The 21,159-nt window shown below is 41.9% G+C and overlaps 1 protein-coding gene, 1 long non-coding RNA gene and 1 pseudogene across 6 annotated transcripts in view; 2 read left to right on the top strand and 1 right to left on the bottom strand.

Moving 5' to 3' along the window:
- The window catches only part of LOC135269216 (uncharacterized), a 295,851-nt gene extending 276,122 nt beyond the window's left edge, over positions 1-19,729 (bottom strand). The window contains exon 1 of the long non-coding RNA XR_010337531.1: positions 19,254-19,729. This is a non-coding gene — a long non-coding RNA (uncharacterized LOC135269216). The remainder of the gene's footprint in view (positions 1-19,253) is intronic.
- LOC105719584 (vacuolar protein sorting-associated protein 26B-like) lies at positions 3,491-4,342 on the top strand (annotated as a pseudogene).
- A 150-nt stretch (positions 19,730-19,879) lies between the features above and the next one.
- ZDHHC15 (zinc finger DHHC-type palmitoyltransferase 15) overlaps positions 19,880-21,159 on the top strand; it is a 137,209-nt gene continuing 135,929 nt past the window's right edge. For all 5 annotated transcript variants that reach the window (XM_012455771.3, XM_012455770.3, XM_012455772.3 and 2 more), the window contains exon 1: positions 19,880-20,020. In XM_012455771.3, coding sequence (XP_012311194.2) covers positions 19,885-20,020 — 136 coding nt within the window. In that variant the 5' untranslated portion in view covers positions 19,880-19,884. The remainder of the gene's footprint in view (positions 20,021-21,159) is intronic.

The raw sequence follows: 21,159 nt of genomic DNA on the forward strand, positions 1-21,159 counted from the left end.
CCAATATCCATGATGAACATAGATGCAAAAATCTTCAATAAAATACTGGCAAGCCGATTACAACAGCACATCAAAAAGCTTATCCACCATGATCAAGTAGGATTCATCCCGGGGATGCAAGGCTGGTTCAATATACGCAAGTCTATAAATGTAATTCACCACATAAACATAACCAAAGACAAAAACCACATGATTATCTCAATTGATGAAGAGAAGGCCTTCGACAAAATTCAGCAGCCCTTTATGCTAAAAACCCTCAATAAACTAGGTATCGACGGGACGTATCTCAAAATAATAAAAGCTATTTATAACAAACCGACAGCCAATATCATACTGAATGGGCAAAAACTGGAAGCATTCCCTTTGAAATCTGGCACTAGACAAGGATGCCCTCTCTCACCACTCCTATTTAATATAGTACTGGAAGTTCTAGCCAGAGCAATCAGGCAAGAAAAAGAAATAAAGGGTATTCAATTAGGAAAGGAGGAAGTCAAATCGTCTCTATTTGCAGACGACATGATTGTATATCTAGAAGACCCCATCGTCTCAGCCCAAAATCTGAAACTGATAAGCAACTTCAGCAAAGTCTCAGGATACAAAATCAATGTGCAAAAATCACAAGCATTCCTATACACCAATAACAGACTTAAAGAGAGCCAAATCAAGAACGAACTGCCATTCACAATTGCTACAAAGAGAATAAAATACCTAGGAATACAACTAACAAGGAACGCAAAGGACCTCTTCAAGGAGAACTACAAACCACTGATCAACGAAATAAGAGAGGACATAAACAGATGGAGAAACATTCCATGTTCATGGTTAGGAAGAATTAATATTGTGAAAATGGCCATACTGCCCAGAGTAATTTACAGATTCAATGCTATCCCCATCAAGCTACCAATGACCTTCTTCACAGAACTGGAAAAAACCACCTTGAACTTCATATGGAACCAAAAGAGAGCCCGCATAGCCAAGTCAATTCTAAGCAAAAAGAACAAAGCGGGAGGCATCACACTACCGGACTTCAAACTATACTACAAGGCTACAGTAATCAAAACAGCATGATACTGGTACCAAAACAGAGATATAGACCAATGGAACAGAACAGAGGCGTCAGAGGCGACACAACATATCAACAACCACCCGATCTTTGACAAACCTGATAAAAACAAGCAATGGGGAAAGGATTCCCTGTTCAATAAGTGGTGTTGGGAAAACTGGCTAGCCATATGCAGAAAGCAGAAACTCGACCCCTTCCTGACACCTTACACTAAAATTGACTCCAGATGGATTAAAGACTTAAACATAAGACCTAACACCATAAAAACACTAGAAGGAAACCTAGGCAAAACCATTCAGGACATAGGCGTAGGCAAGGACTTTATGACCAAAACACCAAAAGCATTGGCAACAAAAGCCTAAATAGACAAATGGGACCTAATCAAACTCCACAGCTTCCGCATGGCAAAAGCAACAGTCAATAGAGTGAATCGGCAACCAACAGAATGGGAAAAAATTTTTGCAGCCTACCCGTCTGACAAAGGGCTGATATCCAAAATTTACAGCGAGCTAAAACACATTTACAAGAAAAAAACAAACAAGTCCATTCAAAAATGCACGAAGGATATGAACAGGTACTTTACAAAAGAAGACATATATGAGGCCAACAAGCATATGAAACAATGCTCATCATCACTGGTCATTAGAGAAATGCAAATCAAAACTACATTGAGATACCATCTCACGCCAGTTAGAATGGCGATCATTAAAAAATCTGGAGAAAACAGATGTTAGAGAGGATGTGGAGAAATAGGAACACTTTTACACTGTTGGTGGGAGTGTAAATTAGTTCAACCATTGTGGAAGACAGTGTGGCGATTCCTCAAGGACCTAGAAATAGATATTCCATTTGACCCAGCAATCCCATTACTGGGCATGTATCCAAAGGGTTATAAATCATTCTACTATAAGGACACATGCACACGAATGTTCATTGCAGCACAGTTTACAATAGCAAAGACCTGGAACCAACCCAAATGCCCATCGATGATAGACTGGACAGGGAAAATGTGGCACATATACACCATGGAATATTATGCAGCCATCAAAAACGATGAGTTCGCATCCTTTGTAGGGACATGGATGAACCTGGAAACCATCATTCTCAGCAAACTGACACAAGAACACAAAATCAAACACCGCATGTTCTCACTCATAGGAGCGTGTTGAGCAATGAGAACACATGGACACAGGGAGGGGAGCACTATACACTGGGGTCTGTTGGGGGGAGTTGGGGGGACAGCGGGGTGGGTGGGAGTTGTGGAGGGATAGCATGGGGAGAAATGCCAGATATAGGTGAAGGGGAGGAAGGCAGCAAGTCACACTGCCACGTATACACCTATGCAACAACCTTGCATGTTTTTCACATGTACCCCAAAACCTAAAATGCAATAAAAATAAATAAATAAAAATAAATTACCCACTCTCAGGTAGTTCTTTATAGGAGTGTAAAATTGACTGATACAGGAATTTTGTACCGAGAGTGGAGAACTGCTGTAAAGATACCTGAAAATGTGGAAGCTACTTTGGAACTGGGTAACAGGCAGAGGATGGAACAGTTTGAAACGCTCAGAAAAAGACAGGAATATGTGGAAAAGTTTGAAACTTCCTAGAGACGTGTTGAATGTCTGTGACCAAAATGCTGATAATGATATAAACGATGAAGTCCAGGCTGAAGTGGTATCAAATAAAGACAGAAACTCACTGGAAACTGAAGCAAAGGTCACTCTTGTTATGAAAAAAGACTAATGGCATTGTGCCCCTTCCCCAAATATCTGTGAAACTTTGAACTTGAAAGAAGTTATTTAGGTCATCTGGTATAAAAAATTTCTAAGCAATAAAGCATTCAAAACGTTTCCTGGCTGCTCCTTACAGTGTACAGTCATATGCATTAACAAAGAAATTGTTTGAAACTGGAACTTGTGTTTAAAAGGGAAGTACAGGGTAACAGTTTTTAAAAATTTGCAGCCTGACTTTGTGGTAGAAAAGAAAAACCCAGGGTTCGTTGCACCGCCGGAGGCTGGGCAGGTCGCAGCGCTGCTCGGCGCTGTACCCCACCCGGCAGGTGTAGGCCACGCACACCCGGACCTGTGTGGCTGCCCTCCACAGAATTGCACCACTGACCCTTGCCCGCCCACTGCCTCTGGCCGCTGGACTGGCTGGCACTGGCTCGGTGCAGGGCACTGCTCCTCGGTGCATTGCTGCTCCAGCGCTGCAGCCCGCAGCCACCTGCCTCCGGCCGTGCCACTCCTGCGTGGAGCCGGCTGTCCGTCGGCGCCCACTGTCCCATGGCAGCGGCGGAGCCAGGCAGCGCATGGCGGCCAAGCGCGCTCGTGCTTTGGGCCCTCTGGCCTTCCCTCCTTAGGGCAGCCCGTGCCCCAGTGCAAGGGAGCGGTCCTTACCGAGATGTGCCCGGTCCGGTGCTGCGATGAGCTTCTTCGACTTCGGGCAGAGCGTAGAGGTGGAAATCCTTCTGAACGATGCGGAGAGTAGGAAGCGGGCGAGCACAAGAGGGAGGAAGGGAAGAAGGAGAAATATTTCCTCTTCTACAATGGGGAGACAGTCTCCGGGAAGGTGAGCCTTGCGCTCAAGAACCCCAACAAGCGACTGGAGCACCAGGGCATCAAGATAGAGTTCATCGGGCAGATCACTATTTCCTTCGAGCTACCATCAGCCGCCACCTCAATCATGTTGTCAAAGAGGTGGACATTGTAGTTCACACACTCAGCACATACCCGGAGCTGAACTCTTCCATCAAGATGGAGGTTAGGATTGAGGACTGTCTGCACATTGAATTTGAGTACAATAAATCCAAATACCACTTGAAAGATGTCATTGTAGGGAAGATATACTTCCTGCTGGTGAGAATCAAAATCAAGCACATGGAGATAGACATCATCAAGCGGGAAATGAAGGGTCAGGCCCCAACGTGTATCACGAGAATGACACAATAGCCAAGTATGAGATCATGGACGGGGCACCAGTGAGAGGAGAGTCCATCCCGATCCGGCTCTTCCTGGCAGGGTACCAGCTCACGCCCACCATGCAGGACATCAACAAGAAGTTCTCTGTGCGCTATTACCTCAACCTGGTGCTGATAGACGAGGAGGAGGGGCGCTACTTCAAGCAGCAGGAAGTCGTGTTGTGGCAGAAGGGTGACATCGTACGGAAGAGCATATCCCACCAGGCGGCCATCGCCTCACAGCGCTTCGAGGGCACCACCTCCCTGGGTGAGGTGCAGACCCCCAGCCAGCTGTCTAACAACAACTGCAGGCAGTAGGCCCCCAAGGCCAAGAAGCTGCTGGGTGTCCACCCAGCACCCTCATCTACCAACACCAGCATCTGGGGGTGGGGGTGGACCTTGTGAGGCTCAGTTGACCTGTTACTTGCAACCTGAAAACAAATCATGTTTTTGACTTAAATTATTTTCTCTGGAGAACCCAAGGGACTTGGGGTGGGAAGCAGTCTCTCCTTGGGATTCTGTGGCTGATGTGGGATAAGAGAGGTAGCATCCTGGAAGCCAGCCTATCTGGGGAACATGAGCCTTCTGTCGAGGCCTTCCTCATGGGGCTGCCTTGTGTCTTACAGGAGGGAGAGTAGAGAGCACGCATCCTTGGCTCCTGGCTCTCTAAGCTTCCTGATACAGGATCTGAGCATGTCCCTAGGATTCTGAGCTGCCAACAGGGCCCTGGGTGGTCACGTCTTGTACTCCTCTCTACTGTCACTGAGGTAGTGGCAGGAGTGTGGCCAGCCCCCACTAAATGGCAGGGGGAAGAGTCATGATTGGGAAGTTACCTCTTTGGGAATCTTGGATGTGGTGATCTCAAGTTCCCACAGGCCACCTCCTTCTGGCGCCTCACTGCTGGGACCCAAGCACCTCCCTTCTCCATCCTCTCTGGATTGTCAGTAATGTCCTGAAACTGAAGCCTGTGGAATGGCCTTGGGCACAGAGAAACCTTGGGGTCACTGTCATGCATGGATGGTGGCAGTGTTGAACCCAGGAAGCTGAGCCCAGTCCACCAAGGAAGATCAGAGCATGGCAACTGCCTGCCTTCACATGGCTCCACTTGGTAACCCCCAGGTCTGGGCTGTTCTAGGTATTGCTCCATGTGTCCCAACAATCCCTTAGCAAGAGGGCCTGTTTCCTTTTAGAAGCAATCCCAGGAAGGGGCCTTGATCCCTCCACCTCCCTGAGAGTGGACCCTTGTCTCTCCTCACCCTCCATTTCATTTCTTGGAATTGGGGTTTAGTTTTCAACCCTTAGTAACGCTGTTCTTACTAATGCCCAAGCCCCTTTACCCTTCTTCCTACAGGTTATGCAGGGGAGACCAGGGCCTCTGCAGTAGACTGCTGCCACACTTCTGAATCATTCTGCTTGCCAAATAATGTCATCTTCACCAGTTGATTGACCCAAGTTTAGGACCATTGGTATTAAAAAACACATATACAAAAATTCTTGTGAATATTCTTGTTATGCTGGAGAGGAAGGCACTTCTCCCTCTATGGCTGTGCGCTGGGGCCTAAGTTGTTTACCATCCTTTTTCTGCCTCCCCTGGAAGTGACAGGCATTACTCTCCTATTGGCTTCCCTTCCCTTTATAGAAAGACCAAGCAGGCCTCACTGGCCAACAGGTAGAGTATCTGGTGGTCTGAGTTCTCAGTAAATTGGAAAATTAAGGGGTTGGTTCCTGTGTCACCTTTCAGTTAGTGTGGGAAAGACAGACTCCTGTTTTCTTGAGATCAGTGCAGTCTCAGGCCTTTGGCAGGGCTCATGGATCAGAACTGAGACTGGAGGGAGAAGCATTTGGGGTGGCCTGGGTGACTAGGGGCAGCAAAACCAAGGAAGGCAGGTTGTTTCCTCCATGTGGGGTCCTGTGTTCAGGTGCGATGCACAATCCTCATGGGAAGGATCATCCATGCACTGCCCTTGATGATCAAGGTTGGGGCTTAAGTGGATGAGGGAGGCAGGTTCTGGGTTCCTTGCCTTTTCAGAGCATGAGGTCAGGCTCTGTATGCCTCCTTTTCCTAGTTGGTATTCTTACTAGAAGCATTTGTCAATTCCTTTGCCTCCCAGCTGACAACATACGTTCATTTTCCAACCTTCCTAACATCTTAAACCTTTCTTCTGGGAGAACGAGAAGATAGATTTTGCTTTGATTCTTTCAGGCGCTGTGCACAAGCCAGGTCTTCTGTTTTCTCTTACTCTACCCACATTCTTGCCTTCTCTATCCAACTGTGAAAGTGAGGGGAGGCTCCTGTCCCCCTCTCTTAAGGTCCCCAAACCTGGGAGTGCATAGGTACTAAATCAAGCAGTGCAACTTGTAATTAAGCAGCTGCAGTGTTTACATGTTTCTTAATGTGCCATCTTTTCAATGGCCGTATTTTAAAAGAACATTTGTTTTAATGGTCTCTCTGATTAAAGGAAGCCCCTGTGGCTTTGGAGGCAAAAAAAAAAAAAAAAGAAAAAACCATTTTCTAGAAAGAAATTCAAGCCAGCTGCAGAAAATTGCATAAGAGAAGCCAAATGTTAATAGCCAAGACAATGAGGAAAATGTCTCCAGGGTCTGTCAGAGATCTTCATGGCAGCCCCTCCAATCACAGGCCAGGAGGTCTAGGATAAAAAAAATGGGTTTGTGTGCCAGGCTTAGGGTCCAGCTTCTCTGTGCAGCCTTGGGACATGGTACCCTGCATCCCAGTAGCTCCAGCTCCAGCTGTGACTAAAAGAGACCAAGGTACAGCTAGGGCCATTACTTCAGAGGGTGCAAGCCCCAAGATTTGGCAGCTTCCATGTGGTGTTGAGCCTGTAGGTGCACAGAAGCCATGACTTTGAAAGCCTTCACCTAGATTTCCGAGGATTTATGAAAACACTTGACTATCGAGGCAGAAGTCTGTTGCAGGGGTTACGCCCTCATGGGGAACCTCTACTTGGGCAGTGCAAGAGAAGAAATGTGGGATTGGAGCCCCCACACAGATTTCCCAATGGGGCAGTGCGTAGTGGAGCTGTGAGAAGAGGGCCACCATCCTCCGGACCTCAGAATGGTAGATCCACTGACAGCTTGCACCATGCACCTACAAAAGCTGCATGCACTCAGTGCCAGCCTGTAACAACAGCCATGAGGGCTGTACACAGCAGAGCCACAGAGGCAGACCCACACAAGGCCTTGGGAGCCCATCCCTTGCATCAGTGTGACCTGGATGTGAGACATGCACTCACAAAAGATTATTTTGGAGCTTTAACATTTAATGACTGTCCTACTGGGTTTCTGACTTGCATGGGGCCTGTAGCCCCTTTGACCAATATCTCCCTATTGGAATAGGAGCATTTGTTCAATGCCTCTACCCCCATTGTATCTTGGAAGTAACCGACATGTTTTTTTTTTTTTTTCACTTTACAAGTTCATAAAAAAAAATGAACTTGTTTTGTCTCAGATGAAACACTGAACTTGAAATTTTAAGTTAATGCTGGAAGGAGTTAAAACTTTGACAAACTGTTTGGAATTCTTAATTGATTTTTCAATGTGAGAACATGAGATTTGAAAAAGTCCAGGGGCATAATGATATAGTTGAGCTCTATGTCCCTACCCAAATCTCACATTGAACTGTAATTGTGTGTCAGGGGAGAAACCTGGTGGGAGGTAATTAGATTATGGGAGTGAATTTCCCCCATACAGTTCTCATGATAGTGAGTTCTCAAAATTTCTGATGATTTAAAAGTGTAGCACTTCCCCAATTGCTTTCTCTCTTCTGCCACCATGTAAGACATGCCTTCCTTCTCCTTCACCTTCTGCCATAGTTGTAAGTTTCATAAGGACTCCCTAGCCATCTGACACTGAGTCAATTAAACCACTTTTCTTTATAAATTACCCAGTCTAAGTTAGGCCGTTATAGCACTGTGAAAACATACTAATACAGAAGAGATAAAGTCTTTCTCAGACAAACAAATGCTGACAGAATTTGCCACTACCAAACCAGCACTACAAGAAATGCTAAAAGAAGTTCTAAATCTTGAAACAAAACCTCAAAATATACCAAAACAAAACCTCCTTAAATCATAAGTCTCACAGGGCCTATAAAACAATTACACAAGAAAAGAAAAAGATATTCAGGCAATTAGTAGCATGATGAATAGAACAGCACCTCACATCTCAATACTAAAGTTAAATGTAAGTTGTCTATATGCTTCACTTAGAAGGTACAAAATGGAAGAATGGATAAAAATCCATCAACCTGGGGTGTTGCCTCACCCAGGAAGCACAAGGGGCTGGGGGACTCCCTCACCTAGCCAAGGAAAGCAATTAGGGACTGTTTCCTGCACTCGGCCCAGATACGGTGCTTTTCCCATGGTCTTCAGAACCCCCAGACCAGGAGATTTCCTCTGGTTCCTACAACACCAGGGCCCCGTGTTTTCAGCACAAAACTGGGTGTCTGTTTTTGGGAAGACACTGAACTAGCTGCAGCAGTTTTTTTTTTTTCATATCCTAGTCACGCCTGGAACACCAGAGAGACAGATCCGTTCACTACCCTAAAAGAGGGCTAAAGCCAGGGAGCCAAGTGATCTGGCTCCATGAGTCCCACCCTTATGAAGACTAAAAAGCTAAGATCCACTGGATTGAAATTCTTGCAGCCAGCACAGAAGTCTGAGCTCAACCTGGGACATTTGAGCTCACTTAGGGGAAGGGCATCCACCATTGCTGAGACTGGAGTAGGCAGTTTTAACATCACAGTGTAAACAAAGTTGTCAGGAAGTACGAACTGGGAAGAGCCTATGGGAGCTCAGCAAGGCCTCTGCAGGCAGACTGTGTCACTAGATTCCGTCCTTGTTGGGAAGGACAAAAAAACAGCAGCCCATCAGGGACTTATAAATAAAGGCCCCAACTTCCTGGAACAGAGTGCCTAGGAAAAGGGGCGGTTGTGGGTACAGCTCCAGCAGACTTAAACATCTCTGCCTGACAGCTCTGAAGAGAGCAGCAGATCTCCCAGCACAGAGTTTGAGCTCCGATAAAAGATAGACTGCCTGCTCAAGTGGCTCGCTGACCCTTGTGTATACTGACTAGGAGACACCTCCCAGTAAGGGCTGACAGAACCTCATACAGGAGAGCTCTGGCCAAAATCTTGTGGGTCCCCATCTGGGAAGAAGCAACCAGAAGAAAGAACATGAAGCAAACTTTGCTGTTCTGTAGACCCTGCTGGTGATTCCCAGGCAAATAGGGTCTGGAGTAGACCTCCAGTAAACACCAGCAGACCTGCAGCTGAGGGGCCTGTTAGAAGAAAACTAACAAACAGAAAGAAACAGTTTCAACATCAACACAAAGGATGTCCATTCAGAGACCCCATTCAAGGCCACCAACTTCAAAAACAAAAGGTAGATAAATCCACTAAGACAGGAAGAAAACAATGCAAAAAGGCAGAAAATTCCAACAACCAGAATGCCTCTTCTTCTCCAAGGGAACACAACTCCTCACAAAGAAGGAGAAAAAACTGGACAAAGAATTAGTTTGACAAACTGACAGAAGCAGGCTTCGGAAGGTGGGTAATAACAAACTTCTCTGAGCTACAGGAGCATATTGTAACCCAATGCAAAGAAGCTAAGAACCTTGAAAAAAAATGTTAGACAAAATGGTAACTAGCATAACCAGTTTAGAGAAGAACATAAATGACCTGATGGAGCTGAAAAAGAAGCACAAGAAGTTTCAATAGCTGAATTGATCAAGTGGAGGAAAGGCTATCAGAGATTGAAGATCAACTCAATGAAATAAAGTGAGAAGACAAGATTAGAGAAAAAAGAGTGAAAATAAATGAACAAAGCCTCCAAGAAATATGGGATTATGTGAAAAGACCAAATCTACATTTGTTGGTGTACCTGAAAGTGATGGGGAGAATGAAACCAAGTTGGAAAACACTCTTCAGGATATCATCCAGGAGAACTTCCCCAACCTAGCAAGGTAAGCCAACATTCAAATTCAGGAGCTACCGAGAACACCACAAAGATACTCCTCGAGAAGAGCAATGCCTGGGCACATATTCAACATTATTGAAGAAAAGAATTTTAACCCAGAATTTCATATCCAGCCAAACCAAGCTTCATAAACAAAGGAGAAATAAAATACTTTGTGAACAAGGAAGGGCTGAGAGATTTTACCACCACCAGGCCTGCCTTACAAGCACTCCTAAAGGAAGCACTAAACATGGAAAGGAACAGCCAGTACCAGACACTATAAAAACATACCAAATTGTAAAGACCATTGATGCTATAAAGAAACTGCATCAAGTAACATGCAAAATAACCAGCTAGCATCATAATGGCAGGATCAAAATCATACATAATAATATTAACCTTAAATGTAAATGGACTAAATGCCCCAATTAAAAGACACAGACTGGCAAATTGGATAAAGAGTCAAGACTCTTTGTGTGCTGTATTCAGGACACTCATCTCACCTGCAAAAAGACACACATAGGCTCAAAATAAAGGGATGGAGGAAGATTTACCAAGCAAATGGAAAGAGAAAAAAAAGGCAGGGATTGCAATCCTCGTCTCTAATAAACTGGACTTTAAACCAACAAAGATCAAAACAGACAATGAAGGGCATTACATAATGGTAGGGAATCAATGCAAAAACAAGATCTAGCTAGCCTAAATTATATGCACCAAATACAGGAGTACCCACATTCATAAAGCAAAGATTCTTAGATTCTTAGATTCTTAGATTCTAAAGATTCTTAGAGATCTACAAAGAGACTTGGACTTCCACACAATAATAGTGAGAGACTTTAACACCCCACTGTCAATATTAGACAGATCAACAAGACAGAAAATTAACAAGGATATTTAGGACTTGAACTCAGATCTGGACAAAGCAGACCTAATAGACATCTACAGAACTCTCCACCCAAAATCAATAGAAAATACATTTCTCCTAGCACCACATCACACTTATACCAAAATTGACAACATAATTGAAAGCAAAACATTCCTCAGCAAATGTAAAAGAAGAGAAATAATCAAAAACAGTCTCTCAGACCACAGTGCAATCAAATTAGAACTCAGGATTAAGAAACTAACTCAGAACTGCACAACTACATAGAAACTCAACAACCTGCTCCTGTATGACTACTAGATAAATAATGAAATGAAGACAGAAACAAAGATGTTCTTTGAAACCAATGAGAATGAAGACACAATGTACCAGAATCTCTGGGATACATTTAAGGGAGTGTGTAGAGGAAAATTTATAGCACTAAATGCCCACAAGAGAAAGGAGGAAAGATCTAAAAAAAAAGCAGGGATTGCAATCTTTGTCTCTGATAAACTGGACTTTAAACCAACAAAGATCAAAACAGACAATGAAGGGCATTACATAAGGTAGGGAATCATGTTCTCTCTCATAGGCGGGTAAGTGTTGAACAATGAGAACACATGGAACACAGGGAGGGGAGCATCACACACTGGGGTCTGTTGGCGGAGGTTAGGGGAGGGACAGCGTGGAGTGGGGAGGTTGGGGAGGGATAACATGGGGAGAAATGCCAGATATAGGTGATGGGGGTATGGAGGCAGCAAACCACCTTGCCATGTATATACCTATGCAACAATCCTGCATGATCTGCACATATACCCCATAACCTAAAGTACAATTAAAAATTGTTTAAAAAAGAACACTACTATATTTTCCTCTCATTTCTAAAATGAGAATATTAAAAGATGTTAATTAAAGTACTGCACCCTTTAATTGTATGCTTTGAAATTAGATGCATTTTCCTCTCTAATATGCTAATTAATTATGAATTCTATGTAAATTTTCTGAGCAAAATATTAATAATATTTTATTCAATAAATTATTAACAATCGAAGTTAAAGTAAAACTTCAAAGTATAATATTAAAAATTTTTTTTTTGAAATTAATGGTAACAGTGACACAAGTTATCACAACTCCTGAAATAAAGCAGAAGCCATGCTAAGAAAAAGTTTACAGCATTAAGTGACTACATCCAAAAGTCTGAAACCTCACAAATTGACAAACTAACAACACCTCTCAAGGAACTAGAGAAAGAAGTACAAACCAAACCCAAAGCTAGCAGAAGAAAGAAAAAAATAACAAAGATCAGAGCAGAATGAAATGAAATTGAAACAAAAAAAGTACCAAAGATCAATCAAACAGAAAGCTGTTTTTGAAAAGCCAACATCAATAGACTATTAGGTAGATTAACTCAGAAACAAAGAGAAAAGATTTATATAAGCTTAATTGAAAATGAAAAGGAAGACTTAAACCAACAGCACAGAAATATAAAAGTCTATTTGAGATTACTATGAACATCTCTATGTATTCAAGCTAGAATGTCTAGAGAAAATGAATTGATTCCTGGAAACATACAACCCTCGTAGCTTGAATCAAAAATAGAAATCCTGAACAGACCAATAGCAAGCAGCAATATTGAATCAGTAATACAAAATTTGCCAAAAAAAAGCCCAGGGCCAGATGGATTCACATGCCAATTCTACCCAACATTTGAAGAATTGGGTACTACTGAAACTCTTTCAAAACACTGAGAAAGAGGAAATATTCCCTACTTCATTCTATGAAGCCAGTATCTTCTCAATACCAAAGCCAAGAAGGGACATGATAAGAAAAAGAAAACAACAGACCCATATCCCTGACGAACATAGATGCAAAAATACTCAACAAAATACTAGCAAACCAAATTCAACATTAAAAAGTTAATTAACCATGATCAAGTGAGTTTCATCCCAGGGATGCAGGGATGTTTCAACACATGCAAGACAATAGATTCAGAAAAAGCATTGGATAAATTCCATCATTGGATAAATTCCATCATCCCTTTATGATAAAAACCCACAACAAACTAGGCATAGCAGGGACACACCTCAAGATAATAAAAGCCATATATAAAAACCCCGCAGCCAGCACTATACTGAATGAGGAAAAGTTGAAATCATCCCCTGAGAATAGGAAAGAGACAAGGATGCCCACATTCAACACTTCTATTCAACATAGTACTGGAAACACTAGCCAAAGCAATCAGATAAGAGAAGGAAATAAAGGATGCCCAAATTGGAAAAGAGGAAGTCAAATTATCTCTGCTGATATGATTGTATACCAAGAAAACCTCAAAGTCTCCGCCAAAAAATCTCCAACGTTTGATAAATAAATTTGGTAGTCTCAGGTTATAAAATCAATACACATAAATCAATAGCACTGTTATACACCAACAATGACTAAGCTGAGAACCAAATCAAGAACTCAATTCCTGTTGCAATAGCTGGAAAACATAAAATGAAATATCTAGGAGTATTAACCAAGGAGGTGAAAGAAATCATAGATGACACAAACAAATGGAAATATATGCCATGCTCATGTGGTAAAGAAAGAACACTTATACACTGCTGGTGAGAATGTAAATTAGTACAACTTTTATGGCAAGGAGTATCTAGATTTCTCAAATAACTGAAAGTAGATCTACCATTTCATCCAGCAATTCCACTTCTAGGTATCTACCCAAAGAAAAGCCATTATATAAAAAAGAAATTTGCACATGTATGTTTATTGCAGCACAATTCACAATTGTGAAGACATGGAACCAACCTAAGTGCCCATTAACTGATTAGTGGATAAATAAAATGTAATATATATATTCCCTAATTTATTCTATGAATATACTAAATATATACACACACACACACACACACACACACACACACACTAAGGAATATTACTCAATCATAAAAAAGAATGAAATAATGTAATTTGCAGCAACTTGGATGAAGCCAGAGGTCATTATTCTAAGTGAAGTAACTCAGGAATGGAAAACCAAATACACTATGTTCTCACTCATAAGTGGGAACTAAGCTATGGGTATGCAAGGACATACAGAGTGGTATAATAGACACTGGAGACTCAGAGGAGGAGAAAGTTGGAGGAGGATTAGGGACAAAAAACTACATATTGGGTACAATGCACAGTACCTGGCTGACAGGTACACTAAAATCTCAGACTTTCCCATTATATAATTCATCCATGTAACCCAAAACCACTTGTACCCCTATAGCTATGAAACTTTTTAAAAGAATCAAAAATGAAATTAAAAATTAAGAAAATGAAATAAATAATCTGAATAGGCCTATGTCTATTAATGATATTGAATCAATAACTAATAACCTTCCAAAACAGAAATCAGTGGGTTCACTGGTGAATTCCACAAAACATTTAAGGAAGAAATTATACAAATCCTGTACAATCTCTTTCAAATTATAGAAGCAGAGGAAATGCTTCCTAACACATTCTATCAGGCTGGCATCACCTAATACCAAAACCAGGGAAAGGCACTACAAGATAAGAAAACCATAGATCAATATCTCTAATGAACATAGATGCAAAATTCCTCAACAAAATACTAGCAAATCAAACCCAACAATGTATACAAATAAGTATACACCTCAGTCAAGTACAATTTAGTCCAGGTATGCAAGGTTGGTACAATATTAAAATATCAATTAATGTAATCCATACCATCAACAGGCTACAGAAAAAAAAACACATGATCATATCATTAGATGCAAATAAAGCATCTGACAAAATCTAATACCTATTCATGTTTGTTAAAAAATATTAGAAAACTAGGAAATAAGAGGAACTTCCTGAACTTAATAAGAACATCTATTTTAAAAACTCAGTAACAAAAAAAAAAAAAAAAAAAAAGAAAAAGAAAAAAAAAATCCAGTAACTAACATCATGTTTAATGGTAAGAAAATAGAATCTTTTCCGTTAAAATCCAGAACAGGACAAGGATATCTCCTCTTGTCATCCTTTTCAATATCATACTGGATGTCCTCGCTAATGCAATGAGACAAGAAAATGAAAAAACAGGAATACTGACTGGGAAGGATGAAATAACATTGTCTTTGTTTATCAATTACATGATAGTTTATGCAGAAAATCTGAAAGAATCAGCAAAAAGCTGGAACTAATAAGCAATTATAACAGTTGAAGGACGCAAGTTTAATATACAAAAGTCAATTACTTTTCTATAGGCAGCAATGAACAAGTAGAATTTGAAATTACTAACACAATCTCATTTACTTTAGCACCCCAGAAACGAAATACTTATGTGGAAATCTAACAAAATGTGTAGAAGATTTATTTAAGAAAAACTACAAACTTCTGATGAAATCAAAGAAGAACTACATAAATGGAAACGTGTTTCATGTTCACGGACAGGAAGACCCAATATTATCAAGATACAGTTCCTCCCAATCTATAGATTCAACACAATCCCAATCAAAATTCTAGCAAATTACTTTGTGGATATCAATAAACTGGTTCTAAAGATTGTATGGAGAGGCGAACTACCCAGAACATAACACAATATTGAAAAAGAACAATGTTGGAGGACTGACACTACCCAACTTCAAGACTTAATATAAAGCAACAATAAGACACTGTGATATTGATGAAATAATAAACAGATCAGTGGAAAAAATAGAGAGCCTAGAAATAGAAATAGATCTACATAAATAAAATCACCTGATCTTTAAAATGAGGTGACTGCAATACAATAGAGAAAAGATCTTTTTTTTTTTTTTTGGAGATAATCTTGCTCTGTCACCCAGGCTGGAATGCAGTGGTGCAATGTCGGCTCACTGCAACCTCCGCCTCCCAGGTTCAAGCAATTCTTCTGCCTCAGCCTCCCCAGTAGCTGGGATTATAGGTGAGTGCCATCATGCCTGGCTAATTTTTGTAGTTTTAGTAGAGATGGGGTTTCATCATGTTGGCCAGGCTGGTCTAGAACTCCTGACCTCAGGTGATCCACTGGCCTCAGCTTCCCAAAGTGCTGGAAAGGATCATCATTTTTACAAATGGTTTTGGAATAACTGGACATCCACATGCAAAAAAATAAATCTAGACACAGACCTTGTACTCTTCATAAAAATTGACTTAAAATGGATTACAGATCTAAATATAAAACACACAACTGTGTAACTCCCAGAAAATAACATATGCAAAAATCCAGATAACCTTGGGTTTGGTGATGGCTTTTTAGATGGAATGCCAAAGCAACAATCCATGAAAGAAAGAATTAATAAGCTGGACTTCATCAAAAAATGTTTCTTTGGTAAAGACACTATCAAGAGGATAAAAAGGCCACACACTGAAAGAAAATATTTGCATAAGACACATATGATAATGAGCTGTAATCTAAAATACATAAAACAATCTTTAAAATTAAACAATAAAGAGGCAAGCATCTCAAAAACAAATGATTGAAGACCTGAATAGACACCTCACCAAGAAGATGGCAAATAAACTTCTGAAAAGATGTTCCTCACTATATGTCATCAGGGATGTGCAAATTAAAACAATGAAATATCACTATAGACTTTTACAATGACCAAAATTCAGAACACTGACCTCACCAAATTCTGGCAAGGATGTAGAGTAACAGGAACTCTCAGCCATTTCTGCTGGAGATGCAAACTGGTACAGCTACTTTTGAAGACACTTTGGCAGTTTCTTACAAAACTAAATACACTCTTACCAAATGCTCCAACAATCTCCGTCCTTGGTATTTACCCAAATGAGCTGAAAATGTATGTCCACACGAAAACTTGCACATGAATGTTTATAGCAGCTTTATTCATAACGACCAAAACTTGGAAGCAACCAAGATGTCTTTCAGTTGGTGGGTGGACAAATAAACTGTGGTACATGCAGGAAATGGAATATTATTCAACACTAATAAGAAATGACTTATCAAGCCATGAAAAGACATGGAGGAATCTTAAGTGCATACTACTAAGTGAAAGAAGGCAATCTTCAAAGATTATATACTGTATCATTCCAACTATACGACGTTCTGGAAGAGGCAAACTATGGTACCAGTAAATAGATCAATAGTTTCTATGAGTTGCAGAGAGGGAGAGATGAACAGGCAGAACACAGAGTATTTTTAGGGCAGCAAAAATACTCTACAAGATATTGTAATGGTGGATACAAGTCATTATATATTCATCCAAACCCACAGACTGTACAACACCAAGAGTGAATGCTAATAGAAAATATGAACTTTGGATGATGATTATGTGTCTACGCTGATCCATAGATTGTAACAAATGTACCACTCTGGTGGGGGATGTTGATAATGGGGACGGCTATGCATGTGGAGATAGGGGGTATATGGGAAATCTTTGAACCTTCCTTTCAATTTTGCTGTTAATCTAACATTGCTCTAATAAATAAACTCTTTAAAAATAAATTTAAATAAATGTAGGCTTTGCATGCTATATGACCTATGTCACAACTACTCCAACCCAGCATTGTCCAAAACAGCCATAGACTATGGGCAAACAAATTGATATGAATGTGTTCCAATAAAACTTTATTCATAAAAAAGTCAGTGGGCCATATTTGGCCCATAAGTATAGTTTGCCATTCTTTCATGTGCACACTTGGAACACAGTTTGTCTCTCTGGTTCTTGGTCCTCCATGAGTCTTTGGGTATGAGCTATCCCTGTCATAAGTCCCCTGCCCCAGACTATTGGATTAGTATCCAGGTAACCTCAGAAGAGAAAGATTTAGGTAAAACGAATTACGTCAAAACATGGAAGTCATCACCTTCCCCCACCAAATCTGTTCTTCTCACAGTAGCCCCTATCATATTGATTGGCAACACTGTTCATTCAGGCATTGAAGTTAGAAATCTGGTTGTCAACTTTAACTTATCTCACTCCTTACCTGCCAACTGGTTGACAAATTCTGTTGATTCCCCCCAAAACAATTACATCTTCCCCCTCCTTTCCATCCCCTCATATCCTATCTTAGGCCTAGGCTCTTACCATCTGTTGGTTAGACTACTGTAATATCTTCCAGCAAAACCAGGCTACTTGCAGTCCCTCAAGTATGTTGTGCTGTTTTGCATATGTTTGCCACTACATATTTCCTTTTGCCTGGAATCCCCTCCTCCTTTAAATCCTACTCCCATCTCTTATCTTCTTGGTGAACTCCTAGTCATCATTCAAAACCCAACTTGGACTTTCCCTTTCACCCTTAATCATTGCCTCCTCAAAGCCACTTGGTTTAAATACTATACCCTTGACAATCCCAAAATACATGTTTCAAGGAGTCCCACATTAATGAATATTGGAAAATTTAAGTATACACGTCAGGACCTTAGGGCTCAAATAATTAATTGAGCTACTAAATATTGTAACTAAAATGAACTCTGCATTTCATTGCATCATGAATTTAGTAACATCAACCATAAAAATAGCTTAATCTGGAAAGAAACAATAAAGCTCTTATCACTTTAGGTAATTTACTGCATATATAACCATAAATAAAGAACAGAGAACAACCTTGTAGAAATACTTGCTCTCACACAGTAATCACACAGAATGTGAATCACACATGCATCTCAGTAAAATCACAAATTTCTTAATGTAAAAGACCTTTGGAAAAAACTGTGTGTGTCAAATCCATAAACGCCAAGAGCCTGCTATACTTCTATTATTGTACTTATGTCAATGAACAACTATGGCCCCAGTGAGAACATGAGCTTCTTGGGGTCAGGCCCACTATTTTGTCATTCTTTTTGTACCAAAGTTGATCTAACAGGAAGCAACCACTCCAAAAGCATTTGTTGAATTAAAATACCTTCTAATTGATCTTCCTACTTCCAGGCCATCTTCCTGTCCAAAATCATGCCAGTTATTTTACAAAAACATATCTCTGATGTCACTCCATTTCCCCCAAACCTTTGATGGCTGTTCATAATCTGCTTTACAGGATTATGTCCCTATGCCCTGCTAGGACATATAAGAGCCTTCACACCACGGCCTCATATTCCCAGTCTCATTCTTAGCCTCTCCTCTTCACACACACTCTCTTCAAGCCACACTAGCTGTTCCTAGAACATTTTTGGACTTTCATTACTTTATGACTTTGTAAATGCTATTTCCTCTGTCTAAAAGGTTCTCCTCTTCTCATCTACCTGGACCTCCTGAATTTATTAATATAGCTCACCTTAAATATGACTACCTTTGTAGCTTGCCCTGACCCCTCTCAGAATCACTGTCTCCCTCATTTTTTTTTAAAATACCAGTCTGTTTATTCTAAAAACACACTAAGCTGATTCTGCGGGGAGGAAAGGGGGAAGGAGGGAGTGCCCTGTCAAAGGACTTACCCAAGAAGTGACTGCGGCACTACGTGTTAAGCATATTGTTCCAGCAGCAGTGGGAGGATGGGGCTGGATGGCCTTCATGTTATGAGATGCTACGGCTCGCATCTTTCGCACTGCCTGTATATGTAAGTGTGTGTGTGTGTGTGTGTGTGTGCGTGCGTTTGTGTGTGTAACTGTGTGGTGGGGTAGCAGGGAGAAAGAGAACGAAGGGGGAGAGAGAGAGACAGAAACAGAGAAGAGGGCGGACGCAGTGCAGTAAGAGCAGATGGGCGGACCCAAATTTCTTCTGCTTCACGATTTTGCAGAGGTCTAGCCCTTCATCCAGCCTTGAAGCAAGGGGTGGGGAGGAGGCGGAAAGGGGAGGGACTGCAATCCCTCTGAGCATGCTAGCCCCGACTGCCTGACGGATCACCCTTCAGCTCCAACATGGCTAGCTCCTCGTGACTCAAGTCTATTGTGCCAGGCAGGGCGCACTCAGCATTGCAGCCCCACAGGTGGCAGCGGCTCGGCGAGAGGGCTCGCGCCAGGCTAGGCAGTGGAGTGCCGCACAACGCGCCTTCCCGCCTCCCAGCCGCCACCCAAGCAGTTCCGACCCAGCGCCAACAGGCCTGCTTGGTCGATCTTCGAGCCAAAGATGCGGCGAGGCTGGAAGATGGCTCTGTCTGGGGGGCTGCGGTGCTGCCGCCGGGTACTGTCCTGGGTGCCAGTGCTCGTTATTGTCCTCGTCGTGCTCTGGTCCTACTATGCCTACGTCTTTGAACTCTGTCTGGGTAAGTGGGGCTGGGCATCTAAGGTGGGGAAATTATGCTCCAGTATAATCGTTTGCCCTACCTTCACACTGTTCTCAAGCCCTCTCTCTGCGGTTTTCCTTTTGCTCCATAGAGAGTTCCTTGTCTCCAGCCTCTGGGTTTCCACGATATTTCCGGCGCCCTCCCACCAGGGTCCCACCCTGTCTCCATCGTCTCCCACCTAGGGTTTCTTATTTCTTTGCCCTACCCACAATAATGCCCTGGCTCTTCCCACGAGGGCCCCCACTTGCACCTTGTGCTGTTCTTCTGGGGGCCCCCGACTTTGCCTAGTTCAGGAAACAACATACCCTGTGTCTTTAAACTGTTTGCTGACACTAGGAATCTCAAAATGCATCCAACTAGCAGCCCCACCATTTTCCCTCCTACTAAAATCTTACTAGGATTTCCTACTAGAGGTTTCCTACTGAGAGTCCCAAAATATTTCCTCTACTCTCTTACTAGCTTTCCTTTTTCCCACACTGGAATCTATCCTTTTCCCGTGATCCTCTCACACTGGCTGATATCATATCTTCGTCCACCTGTGACCCCACAGTGCACTCTGTGCTACCCCATTAAGATCTTCCCTTTTCACACAGTGGTGAGCCTTCCAGTTTTTTTCCCTGTGGGATCTCACCATTTAATCATTTTCTATAATGGGACTGTGATTCTATAATACATCCTCTTCCATCACACTAGAGGTCCTGATTATATTATACTGGAGTTCCCTCCAGTCTCCTGCCTTCTTGCTTTGAGGAGCATTCAACTTCTTCCTATTGGGAGCCCCACATTATTTTCTGACACCTCATACTGGTGACCCTGCTATTGTCACATGATGATAGTGCCTTGTCCATTGTCTTCTCCTACTAGAGTCTCCTCTTTTACCCTCCCACAAGGGTTCCCATAATTTATCTCCTATCCCATCAAAGGGCCGCTACTTTTCTAATCATTATTCATATTTGTTATCTTTTTTTGGAAAACTCACTCCCCACCTCCCACAGTGTTCTTTCACTGTTAGCCCCACATTCTGCCATCCTCTTCCTTTGGGGTTTCCTATTATTTCCTCTTACTTCTCAATGGATTTCACTTGTCTCGTCTTCTCACACTGGGGAAACCCCATTCTT

This window comes from Aotus nancymaae, unplaced genomic scaffold, assembly GCF_030222135.1.
Source record: "Aotus nancymaae isolate 86718 unplaced genomic scaffold, 86718_ANA_hifiasm-v0.15.2.pri h1tg000004l, whole genome shotgun sequence".
Lineage (NCBI taxonomy): Eukaryota > Metazoa > Chordata > Mammalia > Primates > Aotidae > Aotus > Aotus nancymaae.